Source organism: Gopherus flavomarginatus, chromosome 5 (assembly GCF_025201925.1).
Source record: "Gopherus flavomarginatus isolate rGopFla2 chromosome 5, rGopFla2.mat.asm, whole genome shotgun sequence".
Lineage (NCBI taxonomy): Eukaryota > Metazoa > Chordata > Testudines > Testudinidae > Gopherus > Gopherus flavomarginatus.
Window position 1 is genome coordinate 2,654,408 of NC_066621.1, and position 22,697 is coordinate 2,677,104.

Consider the following 22,697-nt stretch of genomic DNA (forward strand, 5'->3'; position numbering starts at 1 on the left):
TTCAACTCTGTTATTTGTAAGCAGCTAAAGTTTGAGTTCCCTGCAGCGCTGATGTCTGGGCTCTATCCTGCCTTTGCCACAGACTCTTAGACCCAGACTGGAGAATGCCCTGACTCAGTTTCCCCAGTTCTTTAGCTACCTCCTTCCAGGTGGAGTAAAGCTTTTAAAGTAGCTTGCTTGATCTGTGCCTGTACAGCACCTTGCACGGTGGTTCTGGCGCACAGCCAGGCTTCTCGATGCTCTAGTGAGACACAAAATGGAAAGGCAGCATTGGTAGACTCACTTCTGCCCCCTCGTGTGCTGCTGGTGGTGGTGCGCGAAAAGCAGTTTCCACCTGTCTAATGAGACACAGATTGTTTTGTGATGATTATTTTAAAATGTCGTTGCTGCCTAGGAGAACCGAGCCTGGATTGGGCACCTGAATCTTGGGCATCTTTCAAAACTCCTGCTGTTAATGATAAAACGGGTTTTATCTAATGAGAAGTGGAGACCAAGTCCTGCTCCCCAATAGCCCTTTATTGAGCCTTTCCACTCACTCACCGGCTGGCCCTGGGATTCTCATTCATTTTTCCACCCACCATCTGCCTTGAGAGAGAGGGCTGGTTTGATACCCCCGTGCATATGTGTGATCTGTGATACGCTTATAAATTCGGCAAAGCCCTGGTGCTTGTTTTATAAACAAGCATCTTGGCTTCCTATTCTCTCTGTCTCTCTCTCTCTTCTGTTTTTTGTTTTGAAATACAGCCCAGCCCATACGATAGCAACGATATTTGCTCTCCGGATCCCAGCCGAGATTTCTCATTGCAAGGCAGGTCTTATAAAGGTGACATTAAGTTTTTTAGGGTCTTGTCTAAACACGGGAAACATTTTTTATATTCCATCCCTGTTGGAAAATTTTAGAAGGAAGCTAAATTAGTCTGTTTTTCATTTTTCAGGAGGGCTGAGGGGGTTAACTTTCTACTGAAAATTCAATTTTTTTGGCAAAAGGTCTATTTTTTTAAAAAGCTGGAAACTGAATAGTTTTGATTTAGAATACTTCCGCAGTGCCTGCTGGGAGGTGTAGTTCAGGAGCCTCATCTTCCTTTTCTCTCTTATAGGCTGAACCAGAAGCCCAGCTTATATTTCCTATGATGCACCATGGATGTTCCTCTTGAGTTGCTACAGTGTATCATGGGAGTTGTAGTTTGATTACTTCATGTTCTCTATTCTCCTGGCAGGCTGCACTCCCTGGTTGAATTATATTTCCCATGAGGGACCACCTCTGCAAGATGGGAGAACATGGTGCATCATGGGAGATGTAGGCCACTCAAGGAACATGGCTCCCAGAAGCAAATGAGAGCATGAGATGCCTGAGCTATACCTCCCATGATGCGCACACAGTCTCCAGTCTGGGAGAGGGGAAGCAGTGCATCATGGGAAAAGTAGTCTGATTGAGCAGCCTGATCCATAGAAGAGAATAGGGGCATGAGGTAATGGACCTATGCATCCCATGAGGCAGCGCTGGGCTCTCTCCAAATAGCAATATTTCAATTTCCAGCCATTTGTGTGTTTTTTTTTTTTTTGACAACTTGAAAATTTCTGGGGAAAACTGATCCTTTTTTGTAAAAACCCAATTTTCTACCAAAACCTCCCCACTGCAGGTGACAAGTTTTCACCTGATGTAATTAATACAGGAGTGTCCCCAGCATAGATGAAGTTGTACTGGCATAAAGGTGCTTCTTCCAGTGTAGCTATTCTCGTACAGGAAGGGCATTAAACTACACCAATACAAGACACATTTATACCAGTGTAACTGGCTGTATGTTTCATTGTCTTGCTGGAACTATATCAGAGAAGAAATCACCCCGACTGCCAAGGTAATACCAGGACAAAATTTGAATCAGGGACAGAATACAGCCCCTCTTAACCGGAACTCTCATCATTCTTTGATCATCGCTTGTCTCAGAGCAGCTACTAGAAATATTTCTGCAGAGGGGATGAGAGGCGAAGGACACGGCCTCAGTGTAGTTAGCTCTCCTTAGCTAAGTTTAGCTGATCTAGTGAGGAAGGGGAATTTTCCCTTTAAAAAGTCTTCTGGCCTCCGAGCGCAGAGGTGGGTCCACTGCTCAAGTTGCTATCGAGTGCGTTGGACTTTTATTTCCAGCCGATCGTTAGTGAAATTCGGGGACAAAGTTTGTATAAGAAGAAAATGTTGGTTAGACTTTTGTGTGTGGGCGGGGGCGGCATAGGGAAATGCGTTGTATTTAAGATGTTTTGTTTTTTATTAATTAACTAAAAATCTCACCGAGAAAAAACTCGACCCCACTCAGGCCGGATCATTTTGTTGTTGTTACGTACTCGGTCAGAGTCCGAACGCGGGGGCTCCTGAAAGCACGGAGACAAAAGTCCTGCAGCTATGTTGGAAGTGTTTTGGTTTAGGTCTGTGGGTGACCTTTGTACCAATATAATAATACCTAGCGCTTTCCAGCAGCAGCTCCCAACTCACTTTGTGGAGGAGATCGGTGGTGTTATCCCCATTTCGCAGAAAGGTAAACTGAGGCTGGCGTGTCACAGCCGGCCACTGGCAGAGCTGGGAATAGAATCCAAGCCTGGCAGTAGACTGCTCCAACCACTCGACCCCCCTGCCATACCTATATCTACACACCTGTAGCAATCGCTGCCTGTTTAAAAATTCTGAGTTTTTATTTTAAAATAACAGTGAAGGGGCGGGGCGGGGCGGGGGGTGGGAAATCATCTTTATGTGCCTGGCGGGTCATTGTTTTGCCCGAAGGTTGAGAGCTAGCCCCACACTTTGTTAAAACTCAGGTTCTTGTGCGTTAATCCCATGGACTCCTGGAGCTGGGCTCTGTGCAGGCCTCATGATTTAAACCTCCCCTGGGCTGTGTTTCCCTTTCTACAGTTTACAGTGTGCTCAATGGTATTCGAGGGGAGCTTGAAGTTAAGCAGAGGCCTGATCATTTGTGAGATCCCTGCCTGAAAGCAGCAGTGGCCTTGACTTTCTCAACTAGAACCTTTTTATCCTGTGTTTGTAATGGGGTAGGTCTACGCAGCCCCCCTCAAGCACCCCTTGTTGTGCCAGATGCTGCATGGACACCCCCCCCCCGACTAAAATCTAGGCCCCCATCATGCCAACTGGTCCACAGACCCCTCCATCTCAACTGAGATTCTGGCTTCTGTTGGGCCAGGTCTTGCACAGAGACAGCACTGAGAGTCCAGAAAACGGGTCATTCTCTGTTTTACAGTGGGGGAAACCGACGCCCAGCAATTTGGAAGGATTTGCCCAACATCACAGGCAGTGAGGTATGGAACCCAGGAGCCCTGACTCCTAGCTCCCCTCTTCTGACCCACCAGACCCCACCCTGGCCCAGAGCCAGGGATAGAATCCAGAACTCCTGGTACCCAGCCCCCTACCTTAACAAGGCCCATCCCTCCCCTCTCGGATATCTCTTCCATTCAGCCCTGACTTCACAGCCCTCCCCTTTGCTTCCAAAAAGTCCAGCATTAGGGTTCCCACGGCTTTGGGGAGACGCTTCCCGCCAAGCCCTGATGGGACCGTTGTTAGCAGCTAGTCTGACCTGTATGGCACAGGCCGGAGACCCTCACTCCTGGGTCATTGCTGGTGGCTGGGGTAGGACATCTCTGCTCCCTTTTCTCTCATTACCCTCTTGCTGTCTGTGGGTCATTCTAGCTCCTTCCCCTGGAGCTGGAACATGGATTTCCTTGGGTCCCCGTGGCCCCCCCCAGTGGCTGGAATTGTGTGTCGGTCTTGTCTCTTTCCCCACTGAAAATTCTGCTCCCCTGGGGTGAGGATGCCTGTGGAAGGGCTAGTAGAGGAATACAAACCCGCACAACTTCTGCTGACCCTGTGGGAGTGACAGGAGTAGAGGTCACGGAGAACTAGTAATTGGTGCCCTGGCAAGATCTTTATTTGCAAAGCCAGGACCTCTTTGAATGCAAAGGGCATCAGACAGCTAAGGGGGGCCCGGTGGGTGCTGCCTAGGAAGAAGGTGAAGCAGTGATTCTGAAGGCCAGATCCACCTCCCTGTGCCAGGGGCTCTGTGTGTCCCCCATTCACCCCCACCATTTTATTTCTTTCTGGAAGATCAGTCATTCAGGTGTCCACCGTTTCGAGGAATTTGAGGCAGGAGCAGAGCCCTGGTTTCAGGGGAAAAAAACACCAAACACCAATGATGCAATCTCTCAACCTGATGAGAAACTGTTTTTTTGTGGGAGGCTGCATCTTGGGATCCCCTTGGTCAAATGATCCCAAAGTTGGACCATGAATCCTACCTGTTCCCCCATGAGCACACATTTCAGAGCAATCTGAGTAAACGTGAGGATTTTAGAGCAATTTGAAGAGTGGCCCTTCAAACAGAAAGCTATTCTCCAACTTAACCATACCAGAGCTGGCACTGCACTATAATACTTGAGGGACTGAGCAGCGCTGAGATGGGGGTGTTTTTAGGCTGGAAGGAGTTAATTTCTTCCATCAACTGGTTCTTTGATCTACAATTTCAGAGCTGGTTGAAGTTAATGTCTTTGCTGGCCAGAAGCCAGGGGTTCTCTGTGTCTCTCCCATTTCTCCCTTCCGGATTTTCCCATTTGACCCAAGATCAGTAGGGTTCTGCCAACTGATGTCTAGAACGTTCCCCGAAATGTAGGAATTGAATGGATGGGGCATTCAAAAGATACTGTTACCGCCCAACAAACAGATTGGACAATGAGTGTCGAACCTCACATTGCTCAGTCAACAATGTTACCTCCTACTGAAGACAGAGGCCCTGGTTCTCCCCACACCCAGAGCTGAATATGCCAGGAAACCTTTATTCACTCTCTCCACCGTTCTAGCTGGGTCCCTTCGCCCCCAGCCAATGACCCACCCAATTCAATTCACCAGAGAGCTATCAAGAGAAGCAAACTGGATGCTGCAGCCCAGATCCACCAACCCAATGGCTCACCGCCATTTGCCAACTTCCCTGTCCCCATGTGTGACTGGAGGATCCGGATTCCAGCGGGAGGTGACTTATGGACCACCAGGGGTCAATGTGGGAGGGTCTCCAGATTTCTCCGAGAACGCACCATATTTCCACGGTACAGATATACTATAAACATGGCTGGTAGTGCCCCTTGTAGCAAAGGTTGCCTGATATGTTCCATTATGATGCCCTGTTTTCAGTTGGGGACTGTAATGTGTAGCGAAGAAGAAGCTGGAAGTGGGGAGACTGGGACTGGTACAGGGACATATTAGAAGGGATGGGTCAAGCTGGGGTGGTGGTGGTGGGGAGGGTGGATGGACAGATGGATCTATGACATGACCAATAGAGCATGCTTCCCTCAGAATCAGGGACAGAACCCAGAAGTCCTGAGTTCTACCTGTTCTCTGCTGTCAGCAAATATCTATGAAACCCACTGGCAAAGTATGTCCCTCACTCACCTGTGGTAGCCAGTCCCCCTGGAGGATGACAACCTACTACCGCTATCAGTTACTTGGTTAGCTTAACTGCAGAGGTGTGTGTGGGGCATCTAAAGGTTCAAGCCCTGCTGAGGAGATATGGAGGTGTCAATATGATGTCACACGATGGAACTGTTTTGTTTTTCAGTTTATTTTTTTTTAAGCCTAGGCAATTACACACAATGAATTACATTAAAGGAACCTTCAGGTGGCAAAATCAAGCCTTGGGAAGTAACAAGATGCCAGGATTAGGATTGACAGTACTTTGTTATGGAATTAAAGACCATATCATAATGCAGAGAGCCAGCCTCTATTCCATGTTAAAGGCCTCTCGGATGCTCTGCAGAGCCTGCTTCTTGGTTATTTTCTTCCATTCTATGGGGAGATCGGCAGGCTCTGCATTGTACTCTTTGGCAAAGTGGTAATTGAACTTTCTGAATATGAATTTCCAATAATCGGAGGCGTTGATGCTGGGGTCCGGTTGAATGCGCCAGGTGGGGTAGAACTGGCGATAATCTTTGTAGGGATGCCATTGGAAGGCTGTGTGCAGATTTCTAAATAACACTGAAGAAACCACGTCAGAGGAGCATAAAGAATACGTAAGTCTCTTGCTTGTCTCATCCCTGTATCTCCCCAGCCCTTGCGGCCGATGCACTGATGCAAAATGCTCCTTGTGGTCGCTGCCTCCTGCTTCGCAGGGGACGTTACAGAACGGACACTGCTTCCCACATCCGAACACGCGCTTGAAGATCTCATCCTGGGGCTTGAACTGGAGCTGTGTGAAGACCATTTCCCCGCTCAGCTCTTCCCACTCTGAGAGGATGCCATCTTCCACCTGGGCAAGGAAGATCTGGATGTCGACTGAGAACTGCCTGACGCTGGCTGTGTTCTTGAAGAGGATCACCTCCAAACTGTCCTTGGAGAGGACGAGCTCCTTGCACATCGCTTGGCAAAAATGGTCCAAGAATTCAGAGACGGTGAGGGCATCTTTGTGCTCAGAACTCTCCAGAGCGTCCCGGATTTTCTTCATTATTGTGGCTAGAACTGCTTTCTCCAGCTCCCTCAAGCCCCCAGTCTCTCTGTAGTGATCAAACAGGCGTGTCTGGATCCAGGATTTGACAAACACTTCATAGTTGCTGACGTATTTCACGTAGTTATTAAAGTCCATCTCCTCCAGCAGCTTCTTCTGCATGGTGAACTGGAAAAAGCTCCGGCTGCCGTATTCGATGGACTCTCCGCTGCTGAGAAAGTTGTCCACTATCTCAATCCCGAGTCTTTTCTTCATATATTCCCACAGGGCGGGTTTCAGACACCGGTCACAGAAATCAAAAGCTCTCTTCTGGCAGGCATCTTTCTCATAGTAAAGGTCTCTGAAGGTGGAGAAATACTGAGGTCTCAGCTCCTCCAGGCGACGCTGAGGGTCGTTCTTCTTGAGAAAGGCTTCGTGCATCTTCTGGAAAGCACTGGCTGCTTCCCCCAGGATGTGAAGCTTCAAGTCGACTTCGAAAGAAGCGCTGGTGCACATCTTCCCAGCGACTTTCTGCTGGAGCCTTTCATTGATCATCCACAGCAATTCCCTGCAGTAGGTTTGGTCATAATCCCCTTGGGAGTGGACCCTCTGCCCAATGTACCTCCTACACTCCTCCACCAGGGACTTTGTGAACTCTTCCAATTCATGCTTACATTGCTGCGTTATAAACTCCATAGCTGCTTTGTACCAAGCCAAGTCCAGATACTCCTTCTTCATGCAGAATGGTTTGGTTTGATAGGTCAACAAGTTCTGGGCTTTATGGAGCATCTGCTTGACCAAACTCCCTCTGTTCTCCAGGTCCTTGCACAGCTGGTAGTGGATGTCTTTATGAATTTGGCGTAGGGGTAAACTCTCCAGTGGCAGCTCTGCTAAGGTCTCCTTCCACATCTTGGCAAACTCCCTTTCCAGTTCATTGGGCTTTAGTGCCTTGTCCCTCTCCCTGCAGTCCTGCAAGAGCCCATCCACCTTCCCTTCAATGGTTTTCATGTACCTGGTCTGCAGTTGGTCTATCTTGCTCCGACCTTTCTGGATACGAATAGCCTCTTCAGACTTGCAGAGCAGATGGCTCTCCAGTTCGTGTCGGAGAAATGTCACGCTTTGGTGAAAGTCTTCTCTGTATTTCTCCACCAGGTGTAGATTTCCAGCTCCACTCTCAAAGTAGCTCTGAAGACTCTGCAGCATCTTCTCCTCCCCACTGTGCAGTATCTGGTGAATTTCCACCCTTAGTTTCTCAAAGGTGCCTGGACCTAGATCATCTGGGGATTGGTTCTGGATGGTGGTTTCTGCTTTGGACATCCAGAGATGCATCTCCTTGCGGAAATCCCACTCCCACTCTGCATACATCACAGAAAGCTGGGTATAGGCCTCAGCCACCAAGCTGTTTCTGAAACTGAAGATGAAGTTCTCGTGTTTCACAGCGTTCCAGAGGCTCCCCACCCACTCAATGAACTGGGGAACATTCTTGGGGGCTCTGCGAGGTGATAGATTCCTCATGAATTGAAACAGGTATTTCTTCAGTTCACACACGCTCTCGCTGTATCCCATATTCACTGGCGCCATGGGAGGGACTCCATGCCATAGCCCAGGGATGTACCAACTGTGCTTCTCTGGATCATAGTCCATGATGTCAGAAAATTTCATCTCCCTGCTTTGTTTTTCCATCCTCGCTGCAGCTTTGGTCATTTCATCCAGCTGCTCCAGTAGATGCTTCCTGTCCCTCATGTTTTGTTCATGTGCAGACACATCACTGACATTCTGATGCACAAACTGGCAGTTGAGTTTGTGCCCGATTTCCTCCATTCTGAGAAATGCATGGACCACAATTTGCAGCACATCCTTCATTTCGGTTGCATTCTCCATGGCCATGTTAACGATAGTTATGTCACTCAGTCCAATCACCAGTGTGGCCAGCTCATTGTCGTGTTCATAACTATCCTCCAGCTTGGCCAGTTCAGGGGCTTTCAAGCCTTCTGTGTCTATCACCAGGATGAAATCACAGCCCAGTTCCTGCCGAAAGTTCTCTGCCACTTTAATGAGGGACATGAAGGCTCCTCGTGTACATCGGCCACTGCTCACTGCAAACTGCAGGCCGAACATGGTGTTGAGGAGGGTGGATTTCCCAGTGCTCTGCACACCCAGCACTGTTATAACCACCATTCTGGACCTTTCCCCCAGCTTGGTATGGAGCTGGGTCAGAACATCTGTCACCCACTGCAGTGGGATGTTGGAGGCATCCCCATCAATCAGCTCCATGGGAAACCCTTCCAGCATCAGGTCAGCCGCTATGCCTGGGAGATGGATGAATTGTCTTTGGATGTTCCCAAAGTTCCCTTCTTTCACCATTGAGCATTCAGCCTCGTAAAACTGCCCCAACTCACGCATGAAATGCTCCACCCCTAAGGAGCTGGCAGAGATTATTTTGTCCAGTTCTGCCAGCTGTTGTGTGTCATCCCCTAGAGCGCAACATTTCTCTTTATATTCAGCCCGGAGCCTAGAGAGGTTCCCTCTGGCGATGTGATCCAGGTGGAACTTCATCCATTTCAGGAAGTGATGCTTCTCAGCTGGACACAGTTGTCCTATCCCACTAATAAATTTAACCATCCCGCTGGTGAGGTCACACTGGTTCTGCTGCCTGCGTAGCTCCAACCACCTTTCTCTCAGTTGGGATCTATAATCTTCCGGAGGGACACCCCGTTGGCCTTTCATCCGGCACAGCTCTTTCTCCACTTTAGCCAAGTTCTTCCACAGATCCCCTTGGAGCCTCAGCATTTCCCTCTTGTACTTTGCCACGTCCTGTATTTCAGCGGTGATTTCTTGAACGTGCTCCAAGGCGGTCCAACATTCTCCATCATCTTCATCCACCTGGATCCCTAGCTCCCGCGCCGTCACAGCCATGTCACAGATGCTCACGCTCTTGGGAGAGGAGCTCATGATGCCCTGTAGGGTGGATCGTAGCTTTTTCACCAGCTCTGCATTGTTGTTGCTCTGTTCTTTCACCAGAAGTTGTGATTTTTTCATATCCAGCAGTGGGGCTAATTTATTGAGGAGTCCCAGTGTTTCCTTGGCTTTCCCAGCCTGACTGTTAAGGATGAAGTAGTATTTAGTGGCTGATCCCTGCAGAGATGATAACAGCGCATATTCTTTCTCACTGATGCTCTCCGTTAATATGAACACTGCTGAGGAGACCTCTGTTAAAAAACTGAACTGCAGCCAGTGCGACTCAATGTCTCCGCGCAGGTTTGTAACTGCGACAGGCTCTGGGAAAAGATCCGAATTCTCCCTCCCAGCAGGGAAATACCAGGAAATCTCGACCAGCCCATCTGCGATTTCCCGAGGGATGTTCCCAGACTCCATGTCCCGATGGATGAAGAAATCATGGTGCAGCTGGGAGAGGCTGAGAACCTCATTGAAGAGTTTGGACTTGGAGAAGCTGCAGCTCCCCAGCCGCACAAAGGAAATGGTTGGCAGTGACGTGAGCACCAGGCTCTCCTCTCTGAACCCTCTGCTCTCTGCCAGGGAGTGCGGCCTCCACTTCCTCACAATGTCCCTCATGGCCCACAGCATTAGGGTGCACTTGGGGGTGTGGAGGGCAGGTAGCAGCAGAGGGAGGGCAAACTGGCACATGGACATTTTGGACAGGATCTCCTGCTGCAGGAAACTGTCTGAACAAAGCAGCACGGCACAGAGAACATCGAGGGGGTGCAGAGAAGCCCTAGACTTCTCTTCCCTTAGAGAAAACACATCCCCACTCACTCTACCCTCCTCATCCTCACTTGTGTCCTCATCAGATGTCCCCTGCCCAAGGCTTGTGCTTCTGGCTGTCCCGTTCAGAGCCATGAGCTTTCTCAGGAAGTGCCAAGGCAAATCTCCCAAGACGTAAGGAGTCCAGTCCTTCAGGCTCTCCGGGCTGATTTCCAGAAGATCCCTTAGCCTCAGTTTCCCAATTCTGAACTTCCTGAGCCTCAGCTTCGACAAGACAGTTTTTAGGGCTCCTCTTCTCCCTGCAAACAGAAACAAAGGCATCACCACCCGGGATGGCGTCACAGCTCAGGGCCACAACTGCACCTTGGCCTCCTCTTGATTTCTCGGTTCCCAAGATTTAGGTCTGAAGCCTTCACCTCCCTGGCTCGTTTCATCTCAACTGAGGGGACTAATCCAGCTAAACCTTCACACCAGTCTGTCTCCGCTAATGCTTCAGGAGCTTTACTTTATCTAGGCTCCCTTGCTCCTGAGGCTGAGTGTCCTACTGAGGCATAGGTGGCGTGACCTAGTCCTTGGGGCAGGATTTTGGCTTATCAGTCATGGCAGATCCAGAGACCAGAGGCATGGTTGGGAGGCCAGCCAGGGATTAGAGCCAGGGGTCAGAGGCAGGCAGGGTGTAGGGCTAGAAAGGAGCAGCTAAGGGGTGGAGAAAGGGCTGGTCAGAGAGTAGGTCTTACACAGCTGTGAATCATTGAGCAACTGCTCTGTGCCTCGGTTTCCCCATCTGCTGCTGCTGTTACTACCGGGCTTAAATAAGGACTTGTGGGCCCTTCTGTCCTGTCAGGGAGCACAGTCACTCAGCCTTGTCTACACTACGGTGGTACGTCGACCTAAGTTACACTACTCCAGTTATGTGAATAATGTAACTGAAGTCGAAGTAGCTTAGGTCAACTTACCGTGGTGTCTGCACCCTACCGCCCTGTGCTGACAGGAGACGCCTTCCTGCCGACTTCCCTTACTCTCCTCGGGGAGCTGGAGTACTGACCAGAGAGCGCTCTGCAATTGATTTAGCGGGTCTTCATTAGACCCGCTAAATCGACACGGCTGCATCGATCGTTGCAGTGCCGATTTACCGGTAAGTGTAGACACGGCCTCAGTGTGGGTTTATTGGGCCCAGCCAAGGTCACTGGGTTGCTAGGCAACTGTGCCCAGAGCTGGCTGGGTTCCTGACACTGTGGGCCGTCTGCATTTCCATCGGCTCAGAAACAATTCATTTTCCCCCAGAATTTTCTTTTATGGGGGATTTGGGAATTTGAGGGAGGAAAAACCCAAAATTTCAAAATCTCAGAAACTGACACAAAAGAGACTTTCCATTCTCCACGCAGCTCTATGTGTAGTGTTTCTGTAAAACACCTTGGCATCTTCCACATGCTTCACAGATGGACAGTCAGGAACTCGTGCGCGGTTAGTGTACAGAGATTGAGACGCTGGATGGAGGACCCACAGGAGTGTGGAGGGCCCTTACTGACTTCCTCATTGGCCAACTCAGGGCAGGGGGACTTGGGTTGGGAGAAGGACTGCGGGGGATGTTCTCTGGACTCTACCTCCATGAACTTTGTTGGGAGACGTCTCTGGAGCCTCATTTCTGCTCCTTTCCACTGATGCAGAATGTCCTGGTGTCTCAGCTCCGCATCTCTCCATCGACATGGCAACTCCTGGTGTCTCGGCTCTGCTCTCTGACATGGAGACATCTGAGTCTGGAGTCACTCCATCTAAGGATCCAGAAGAGAAGCCTGCTCAGTGGTACCTAGACCAGTGTTTCTCAACTTTTGCAAGCTACTGGACCCCTTTCAAGAGTCTGATTTGTCTTGAATACCACAGGTTTCACCTCACTTAAAAATACAGAAGTGTCACAAAACACCTCCAGGCAGCAGGGCAACTTCACTTTGTGGGGCTCCTACAGCGTGGAGCCCCAGGCAATTGCCTTGCTTGACACCCCCTAATGCCGGCCCTGCACTTGTAAGTTTCCTAAACCTATCCCAGAACCCTCCAGGTTAAGAAACACTGAGACAGAACAGTTGAGTATCCCCTGGAAGACCTCTGTGTACCCCCAGGGGTATGCGTCCTCCTGATTGGGAACCACTGCCCTAGACTTTCCCTGTGCCCCTGTGTCCTCAGTGTTGTGTTCTGGTTTCATTTTGTTGCTTGTTTGGGTGGGTGTTTGTTTTGTTTTTCCTTGACAGGAGCTTAGGTGGGAAGGTTATGACATATATAGAGGCAGTGGTGGAGTGACCTAAGGAATGGAAAAGTCAGTTGAGATGACCGGATGAGGACGTTGTGGGATGCACATTATTCGGGAATGGGTGCCCAAAAAGAGTTTCACGTGTATGAATTGCTGCCTGAGGGAGCAGATGGAAGAGAAGATCCAAGGTTTGGAGATGTAGGTTGAAACTTTGGTTGAGTTTCGAAGGGGATTTAAGCAGATGATGCAGGGAAGGCTGAAGGGAAAAGTCAAGACCGGCAGATGGAAGCTGGACTGGAGAACTGTGAAGGAAGGCTGCTAGATGAGGAAAGCAGCCAGTGGAAGCATGTGACTACAAGAACCAGGCAGAGGAAAAGACCAGCTAGTGAAGACGAAAGAGAGCTCAGGACTAGGTTTCCCTGAGTTGGAAGATGAAGAAGGGGCACAGCAGGCAGCAATACTCGGTGGGAGAACAAGCAAGAAGAAAAGAACTTGCTAGTCCTACAAGAAGACGAGAGGAGTCAATGGAGATAGCCAAAGTTTGGAGCCCAGGAGGATAGAGGAGGATGCACAGAATATTGCAAGAGAGAACAAGAGGCAAGAGGACTTGCAGCCAGAAAGAACATATGGGAAAGGCTGGAGAATCACATAAACAACAGGAAGAGGCAGGTCTACGTGACGGGTGACTCCCTTCTAAGAACAGACAGGACTGTCACCTTAGCTGACCCTGAGAGCAGAGGGGTGTGCTGTCTGCCGGGAGATAAGATACAGGTTGTGGGCCTGAGGCTGAAGAGTATCCTAATGGGAGCGGGAAAGAATCCACTGACTGTCCTTCAAGTGGGAACAAATAACACCGTGGCTGGATTCTCGTTGGAACACAAGGGAGACGGCGCCAGGCTAGGGAAGACGTGTAAAGAAATGGAGGCTCCAGTAATTTTCAGTGAGATTCTACCTGTCCCTAGAGGAGGACACCAAAGGCAAGGCAAGATTATGATGAGCAACAGATGGCTCAGGCAGTGGGGCTATAAGGAGAGCGTTGGGAGGTTTGCCAACTAGGAGGCATTCATGGACAGAGGGCTGTTCTCATGGAATGGACTCGACCTGAGTAGGGAGGGAAACAGACTTCTGGGATGGCGTTTGCCACAACTGATTAAAAGATTTACACTAGGAACTCGGGGGAGATGCTCACGTAATGTCCATGCTGGATTCTAAGACTGATTAGGAGGAAAAAATCAAGGAAGAGGAAGACAGCGCCGATACCAATGATGCTGCTTGTCAGGTTGGCAACACTGGCAGTAGAATGACGGTACCCAGTCGGGTAAGGAATCGGGGCAAAGCCAAGCAGAAACAACTAAGATGTCTGTACACCAGTGCAAAGAGTCTGGGTAACAAGATGGAGAATCTACCAGTGCAGGAAGTGAAACCAGGTATTATAAGGATAACAGAAACATGGTAGACAAGTAGCCATGACTGGAGTACGGGTATCGAAGGGTATGTGCTGTGCAGGAAAGACAGATATAAAGGTAAAGGTGGTGGAGTAGCACTGTATGCTAACGATGAGCAAGACTGAAGATTTTAGAAGTTATGGAATGGATACGACAGAGTTTATTTCAGCCAAAATCTCTATGAGGAACAAAACTCCCAGAAGCTGCCCCGGGATAGTGATTGGGGTCTGCTACAGACCCCCAGAGTCCGATGTGGATAGGGATAGAGACCTCTTTAATGTTTTTAATGAAATCAATAATCACACAATTCTCAGTAGTATCTGAGACTTTAATTTCTCAGATATAGATTGGAGGACAAGTGCTATTAATAATAGCAGGACCTAGATTTTCCTGGATGTGACAGCTGATAGTTTCTTCAGCAAATAGTCACCAAACCTACAGGAGAGGATACCATTTTACGTTTAGTTTTGGTGAGTAGGGAGTACCTCATAGAAGAACTGGTTGTAGGGGACAACCTTGGTTTGAATGATCCTGAGCTAATTCACTTTCAACCTAAATGGACAGAGAAACAAAAACAGATTTGCAATTAGGGTCCTTGATTTCAAAAGTGCTCACTTAAAAAGATTAAGGTAATTTTTTAGGGGAGTGGACTGGACCAGAGAATTTAAGGATCTGAACGTGGAGGAGGTTTGGAATTACTTCAAGTTAAACTTACAAAATGATCTGGAGCCTGCATCCAAAGCAAGGGGAAAAAAATTCATAGAGAAGGTTTGCAGACCAAGCTGCAGACCAAGCTTCTCAAACAGGTGATGAAGAGAAAGCAGAAAGACTACAAAGAATGGAAGACGGGATGGATCAGCAAGGACAGCTGCCTCGTGGAGGTCAGAAAGCATAGGGATAAAGTGAGAACGGCCACAAGCAGAGATGGACCTCTGAAAGGGAATTAAAGGCAGTAATGAAAAGGTTCTAGCCATATAAATAAAAAGAAAACAACGAAAGAAGTGAGACTGATAAGAACAAAGGATGGGGTGGAGATTAAAGATAATTTAAGATAAACCCCACAACTAAACAAATACTTTGCCTCTATTTTTAATAAGGGTAACGAGGAGTTTAGGGGTATTGGCAGGGTGACTAATTGGAATGAGGAAATGGAAACTGAAGTTACCACATCTGAGATGAAAGTCAAACTTAAAACAGTTTAACGGGACTAAATCAGGGGGTGTGTGTATGTGTGGATAATCTCCATCCAAGAATATTAAAGGAATCAGTACCTGAAATTGCAAAGATTTTTAATGAATCTCTAAAAGTGGGGGTCATACCCTAAGATTGGAGGATTGCTAATGTAGTACCTATTGTTAAGAAAGGGAAAAAATGTGATCCAGGAAACTACAGTCTTCTTAGTTCGTCCTCAACTCTGTGCAAGAGTTGTCTCCAACTCTGTGTCTTGGAAGAAATTTTGAAAGAGAGAATACTTAAGGACATAGAAACAAACGGTAACGGGGATGAAACACAACATGGTTTCACAAAAGGCAGATGGTGCCAGACCACCCTGGTCGCTTTCTTTGCGATGATTGATTATTTTTTTTAGACAAAGGAAATGCTGTAGAGCTAATCTACCTGGATTTCAGTCTGACATTTGTTACATTTCCATGTGGGAAATTATTACTTAAATTCAAGAAGTTGGAGGTTAATATGAAAATTGAGAGGTGGATAAGGAACTAGTTAAAGGGGAGACTACAGTGGGTCATAGGGAAAGATGAACTGTCAGGCTGTGGGGAGGTTACTAGTGGAGTTTCTCAGGGATTGGTCTATTGGCCAATCTTATTTAAGATTTTTATTAGTGACCTTGGCACAAAAGGTGGGAGTGTGCTAATCAAATTTGCAGGTCACACAAAAGTTGGGAGGTATTGCCCATGAGGAAGAGGACTGGGATATCGTATAAGAAGATCTGGATGACCTTGAAAACGGGAGAGAGAGAAATGAGATGAAATTTAATAGTGCAAAGTTAAGAACTAATAAGAATTTTTGCTATAAACTGGGGGTTTATCAGTTGGAAGTGACGGAGGAGGAGAAAGACCTGGGTATGTTGGTCAATCACAGGATGACTTTGAGCCATCAATGTGATGCGGCTGTGAAAGAGGCTAATATAATCCTAGGATGCATCAGGCAAGGTATTTCCAGTAGAGACAGAGAAGTGTTACTGTCATTATACAAGGCAATGGTGAGATCTCATCTGGAACAATGTTGCAATTCTGGTCTCCCATATTCAAGGAAGATGAATTCAAACTGGAACAGGTGCAGAGAAGGGCTACTATGGTGATCAGAGGTATGGAAAACCTACCTTATGAGAGGAGACTCAAAGAGCTTGGCTTGTTTAGCCTAACCAAAAGAAGGCCATGGGGAGATGATTGCTCTCTAGAAATACATCAGAGGGATAAACACAACAGAGGGAAAGGAATTATTTAAAATAAGCACCAATGTTGACGAATAAATTGATATAAACTGTCCATCAACAAGTTTAGGCTTAAAATTAGATGCAGGTTTCAAACCATCACAGGAATGAAATTCTGGAACAGTCTTCCAAGGGGAGCAGTGGGGGTAAAAAAACTAATTGGTTTCAAGACTGAGCTTGAAAAGTTTATGGAGGGGATGGTATGATGGGACTGCCTACGATGTCACATAGTCCAAATGTAGCAAATATCCCCAATGGCTGGAGATGGGACACTAGATAAGGAGGACTCTTTCCCACGTGTCTGCCTGGTGGGTCTTGCCCATATGCTCAGAGTCTAACTGATCCCCTCTATTTGGGGTCAGGAAGGAATTTTCCCCAGGTCAGATTGGCAGACCCTACCTTCAACATTCCCTTTTATTGCAGCAGTCCTTCCCTCTTCTCCACAGCTGGGGATATTTCCAGAACCTACAAAGCAATACAAGTGTAGGTCATTTCGGCTCACATCAGTGGAAGGTAGGAGCCTACAGCTCTGGGCCATAGACTTTGTCTAGCCTAAGGGAGTTTCAAGAGGTGGCCTTTGATTCTTGCTCCATCTCATGAACCCCTTCGAGAACTCCAGACTACCCGGAATTCTACCTTAGCCCCTGCTGAAATAATAGAGGAGGAACCGAGCTTGTAGCTGGAGCTGCTGAAATTGAGCTGAAGGTACTAAGCTGTGTGAGGTGGGGTTCGTGGTTGAGTTAACCTCCTCTCCTCCCGACGGATGTCCACGAGCAATTGTTTCCCTACATGCACAAGCATGTTCTGTTCTTGCAAGGGGACCAAACACACAGGAACTAGAATCTGAAATCTAGCACCACTTTCCCTCTGTCCCTCTCCATCCGGACCTGAGGAGAACCCGCCTGGGATCCTGTGCCCAGTGCATGACAGCCATAAATACTTCTTAAGCATTGCCCTACAGGGCAAGTCAAGAGACCCGTCCCGTACCTTCAAAATCTGTTCTCTCTGAGGACACAGCAGTTGCATCTTTCTCAGAGCATCTGGCACCTTCTAGACTCTCTGGATCATTCTTTGAGGGTAAAGCAGTTTCTGGGTTTTCTGGTCTGTTCTTCACTGGGAATGTGGCAGAATTTGGTGTCGCTGGTCCCTTCCCTGAGGACAGCCCGGCTTCCGGCTTCTCAGGTTCTTCCAGCTTCTCTGGATCATTCTTCTCTGAGCACATAGCATCTTCTGGGTTTGTTAGATCAATGTCCTCTGAGGAGAGGCGACCATCTTGATACTGTAGATCATTCACCACATGCACTATAGAGCTTTCTGGATTCTCCAGCTCATTCTTCCCTGAGGCTACAGCAGCTTCTAGATTTTCTTGTCCGTTCTTCTCGGAGGACGTGCCACCTTCTGGATTCTCTGCATCATTTGTCTGAGTTACGTACCCTACAAAGGGAAAACAAACAGATTTCTTCACAATTCCGGGCACTTCCTTGGGTGAGAGAGAAGGGGAGGGAGTGTCTCTGTGGCCCGCTCAGCCCTCGGCTGTTCTCCTGAGGCTGCCGGCCCTGCATTTTAGTTAGCTCAGCAGTGAGGGAAAAGGTTCAAAACAGAGAGAGAAATCCTGTGGTCTATGGCAAAAGGGTGTTACTTGGGAGAGGTGGGGGTGGTGACAAGTTTTTCAGGTGAGTGTGAGGGGGTGTCAGGTCTGGGGCTAAATCCTCAGGTTTCAAGGAATGTTAGACATGCTGAGGTCAATCTGTTTGGAAAGCCCCACAGTGCCAGGGATAGAACCCAGGAGTCCTGACACCCAGACCCCCCTGCTCTAACCATTAGGACAACCCGTCACCAATAAGCAGCCACGTCACAATATCTCCTGGCTACATTTTATGTCTCTTCTATGGAATCCTGCCACGAAGTGAAATGAGTCAGAAAGCCCCAACTCACGGTGTCCTGGGGGCTGTAAATCCGGTGGGAAGTCTGGAAAGAGGCTCTGCAGACACTCCAGGAACTGCTCACAGCCACGCTCCCCCTTCCTCTGGATCTTTATCAGCAGCCTTCGGATCCTCTCTCTGGGCTCCGCGAGCTTCTCCAAGGCCTCGTACTCCTCCTCGGTGACTATCCCCAGCGAGGCCACTTCGTCCAAGACGGGGTCGGGGGTTGTGAGAAGGAGGGCGATGAGTCGCTCCCGGCCCTGGCGGATCGTCTCAAAGGCCATTGGGCCCAGGTCCCCGGGGCTGGGCAAGGGATTTGGAGAGAAACAATTTCAGATTGTGTTTGTAACTCCCAAAAAATCACATGCAACTCATTCACTGCAGCACAACGCCCCCTAGCACCACACGGGGGTATTGGGGCCAGCCCTGGGTGCCAGGGGAGAGCGCCCCCTGCTGATCCCCTGCCCCATCCCTGCAGCACAGCGCCCCCTAGTGCCACACTGGGGCCAGTCCTGGCTGCCAGGAGAGAGCGCCCTCGGCCGAGTCCAGATCCCTGCAGCTCAGTGCCCCCTACCACCACACGGGGGTATTGGGGCCAGCCCTGGCTGCCAGGGGAGAGCGCCCCCTGCTGATCCCCTGCCCCACTCCCTGCAGCACAGCGCCCCCTAGCACCACACGGGGGTATTGGGGCCAGCCCTGGCTGCCAGGGGAGAGCACCCCCTGCTGATCCCCTGCCCCACTCCCTGCAGCACAGCGCCCCCTAGCACCACACGGGGGTATTGGGGCCTGCCCTGGCTGCCAGGGGAGAGCGCCCCCCTGCTGATCCCCTGCCCCACTCCCTGCAGCACAGCGCCCCCTAGCACCACACGGGGGTATTGGGGCCTGCCCTGGCTGCCAGGGGAGAGCGCCCCCTGCTGATCCTCTGCCCCACTCCCTGCAGCACAGCGCCCCCTAGCACCACACGGGGGTATTGGGGCCAGCCCTGGCTGCCAGGGGAGAGCGCCCCCTGCTGATCCCCTGCCCCACACCCTGCAGCGCAGCGCCCCCTAGCGCCTCACTGGGGCCAGTCTTGGCTGCCGGGGAGGGCCCCCTCTCTCGACCCCCGCCCCAGCACGTCCCCTAGCTCTGCACTGGGGCCAGCTTTGACTCCCAGGGGGAGCGCGCCCCCTACTAAGCCCCCACCGCTTGCAGCCCAGCGCCCCCTAGCGCCGCGCTGGGGTGTCCCTGTCCATAGGGTAATGTGGGGGGGGGCAGGTTGAGGAGGGTCCCATGCAGTAGGAGGCTGGTTTGGGGCTTTTCCAAGACGGCCCCCCGGGTTCCCTGGCCCCGCTCCAGCCCCAGGGCCCGCACCTCAGCGGGGCACTGCTGGCGGCAGCTCACAGCCCAGGGGAAGGCCCGGTCCCTCCTCTCCCGCAACAGCCCGGCGCACCCGCCCGGCGAGCTCGCTTTGTTTAGACCGCGCCGAGGAAACGAAAGTGAAACCAGAACTGAGCGCAGGGCGGGGCCGCTGATTTGTCCTGCTCTTCCGGCCACCGCCAGGCCCCCTGAGCTGAGCCCTCCCCCCTCCAGCAGGGCGGGCTCCCCTCTCTGGCGAGTTTAACCCTGCAGTGGGGTTGGGATTGTGGGCCCCGCAGGACCAGCTATGCTATGGGCAGGAGCAGGCGGAGTCAGTGTATCCTGGTGATCAGGTGGAGGAAAAAACCACCCAGACTGTGGGAATTGGCTGGGAGATATTAAATCCTAGTTTACCAAAAGTAGCCCATCTTTCCATGGGTTAGTCTGTTTACACGCGCCTGCTGTCATTTTCACTGCAAGCGGCTGAAGTGGGTTCTAGCCCAGGAAAGCTCGTGCCCAAATCAATGTGTTAGTCTCTACGATCCCACAAGGACTCCTCGTGGTTTTTCCTAGTTGGGAAGTTGCTACTTGGTGTCTTTGAGCTTGGCTTTCCCATATATATTTCTCTCTCTCACTCCGGATTAGGGTGATCAGTCAGCAAATGCGAAAAATCAAGACTATGGGGTGGGATTATAGAAGCCTATATAAGAAAAAGACCCCAGAATCGGGGCTGTCCCTATAAAATTGGGACATCTGGTCACCCTACTCCGGATCTGGGGTAGTTCTCGGGCTCAAGTCAGATCACAGGATCATACTCCCAGATTTTGTTGCTCCAATACACGTGTAAAAACAACGAGGAGTCCTGTGGCACCTTAGAGACTAACACATTTATTTGGGCATAAGCTTTCCTGGGTTATAACTCACTTCATCAGAGGCACAGGTGTGTCAGTTTGCACGCAGTGCTGTGAGCAGTTTTTCCACCCAATGGTTTTCAAAAAGCATGAATAACCCTGACATACACATAACTGGACTGAGAGGTTTCAAAGTCCTAAAAACAGTGCTGAAGCAGGTTAAAAATAATCCAGTTTTTTTTAAAACAACTTACTTTTTATAACCATTAAAAAACCATCTGCATCTTTTACAGCAAAATTGTGGTGCAATTTGGTTCACATTCCATGTGAGCTGCACCTGACAGCCGTGTGTCGCAAACTGAATTTCAGCAATGTAAAGCAAGTTTTCTCCTTTTTTAAAAATAAAGCTTTTAATACTTACATTTAAGCAAGGTATAGAAAAGAGATTTGATTTCTATTCCAACAGGACTTGAAGTTGTTTTTCACAAGTTTTAAGCAAGATTTGTTTTATTCTTTTAGTGATAAAAATTGTCTGAATATTGTCTATAATATATTCTCTTTCTTTCTTTCTTTCTTTCTTGCTCATCCATTTCTCTTTCTTTCTCATCCATTCCCCTTTTCTTTCTTTCTTTTGTTCTTTCTTTCATTCTTTCTTTCGTTCTTTCGGCACTGGGAAATCTGTCTCTGTTGCAGGATTTGCCTGATGTCAGACTTTTGCGGGTGAGACCAGGATACAAACGCAAGGAACAATGTGGGAGTGCAAGTGGGTTGCCAACTCGGTTGGACTATTGCCGCAAATAGTGTCCGGTCTGAGTTGGCAACCCTCGAGTGGGAGTGGGTATTGCAGGGAGGGATTTAAAAAATAGTCCTGCTCAGGGCTTTCGTGGGGTCCCCTTCAGCCAAACACCTGTTCCTGGGCTCAGGACAGGGGGAGCCAGGGGAATCCTCTGTCCTGGGCTATGGGGTGGAGCAGAGAAGATGAGCTCGTGCCTTGATCTTACTGCAGGCGTCTGTGCAGTGCCTGGCCTGACAGGGACCCTGATCGTGGCTGGGGTCTCCATGCTACCCTAATTAAAAAAATTACTGGCACTCATGATTTCAAGCATCCTCCTTGGGCTGCAGAATTAAATTGGATTGAATGATGGGGCTGAATCTGCCCCCACCCCATCCCTATAGCAGGTCCCAGTTCCCTTCCCACAGTGGGTCCACTTCCACCCCCACCAACATGATCAGGCAGGGAATAGTGACAACTGCTATTGTTACATGTCATCATTAGACTCCAGAGTCAGCAGTGGGGGAACATGATAGATATGACACATCCCTGTGTCAGCTCCCAGTTGCCACTCGCCCCACATGGGCACCACTCCCCACCCTGTTCACTCACCCATCTGCTGAAACCACCAGCAATGAGAGGGTAAAAACTAACATTTAAAGGGTTATCATTAGGCTTCAGAATCAACAGGAGTTAAACTAAAGACATGAATCCTTGTTTGGTCTCTCCGTGTCCGCTCCCAATTGTCCCAATCCACATGGGTATCACCCCCATCCCCTTCTCTTACCTCATCCACCCAAGCAATCAGTAGGCCAAGGTAAACTGATGTGCCAGCAAGTGACATCATTAGTTTCAAGTGTGAACGAACCCATGGAGACAAATGCAGCCAGTTCTTGCTGCTCAGAGCTGTTGTGTCAGGCTCTCTGCAGATGCTGGTGCTCTCACACCGGTTAGATGGCTTTCTTTGCAGCCGTGAGGGCTAGAGAATTAATTTGTAAAATGAAGGCTGAGGTGCTATAGAATCTACTTATTCCACACCACCCTCAGAGACCATCAGCCAGGCTGGGTGTTGGAGAACAGGGGAATGCTGTTGTGTCTATGGCCCATGGAGGGATTCCAGGACTCCTGGGTTCACCTCCCAACATGCTGTGTGACCATGGGCAAGTCACTGAATCATGCCATGCCTCAGTTTCCCTTCCTCACCCTCAGTTTGTCTTGTCTGTTTGGACTGTGAGTTGTGAGGGACCAGCTCCTACAGAGATCAGGGCCTGCATTGTGTGTGTGCTGATCTCAGTGGCCCTGGAGAAAATGCAGAGTGAGTGACTCATCTGACGCCAGTGGAGTCAGGGCTGGGTTCTGGTCTCAGTGATCCTAACGAGCCATGTCTTTCTTGCCAGCAGTGACTGAGGAATTTGTCCGTCACACTCCACTTTCGATGACTGAGCTGTTAGTCAGAAATCCTGCGCTTGCCCTTCTGGCTGCTTCCCCGCTGTC

At 49.5% G+C, this 22,697-nt stretch overlaps 1 protein-coding gene across 1 annotated transcript; it reads right to left on the reverse strand.

The window, feature by feature from the left end:
- Positions 1–5,585: 5,585 nt before the first annotated feature.
- Positions 5,586–19,710, reverse strand: LOC127052731 (interferon-induced very large GTPase 1-like). The gene is made up of 6 exons (XM_050956657.1): positions 19,596–19,710; positions 18,259–18,548; positions 17,311–17,757; positions 16,723–16,788; positions 11,789–11,956; positions 5,586–10,483 (listed from the first exon to the last, which is right to left on the reverse strand). The coding sequence occupies exons 2-6, from the start codon at positions 18,527–18,529 to the stop codon at positions 5,763–5,765; spliced, it is 5,673 nt and encodes a 1,890-aa protein (XP_050812614.1). The 5' UTR covers positions 18,530–18,548; positions 19,596–19,710; the 3' UTR covers positions 5,586–5,762.
- Positions 19,711–22,697: the final 2,987 nt, after the last annotated feature.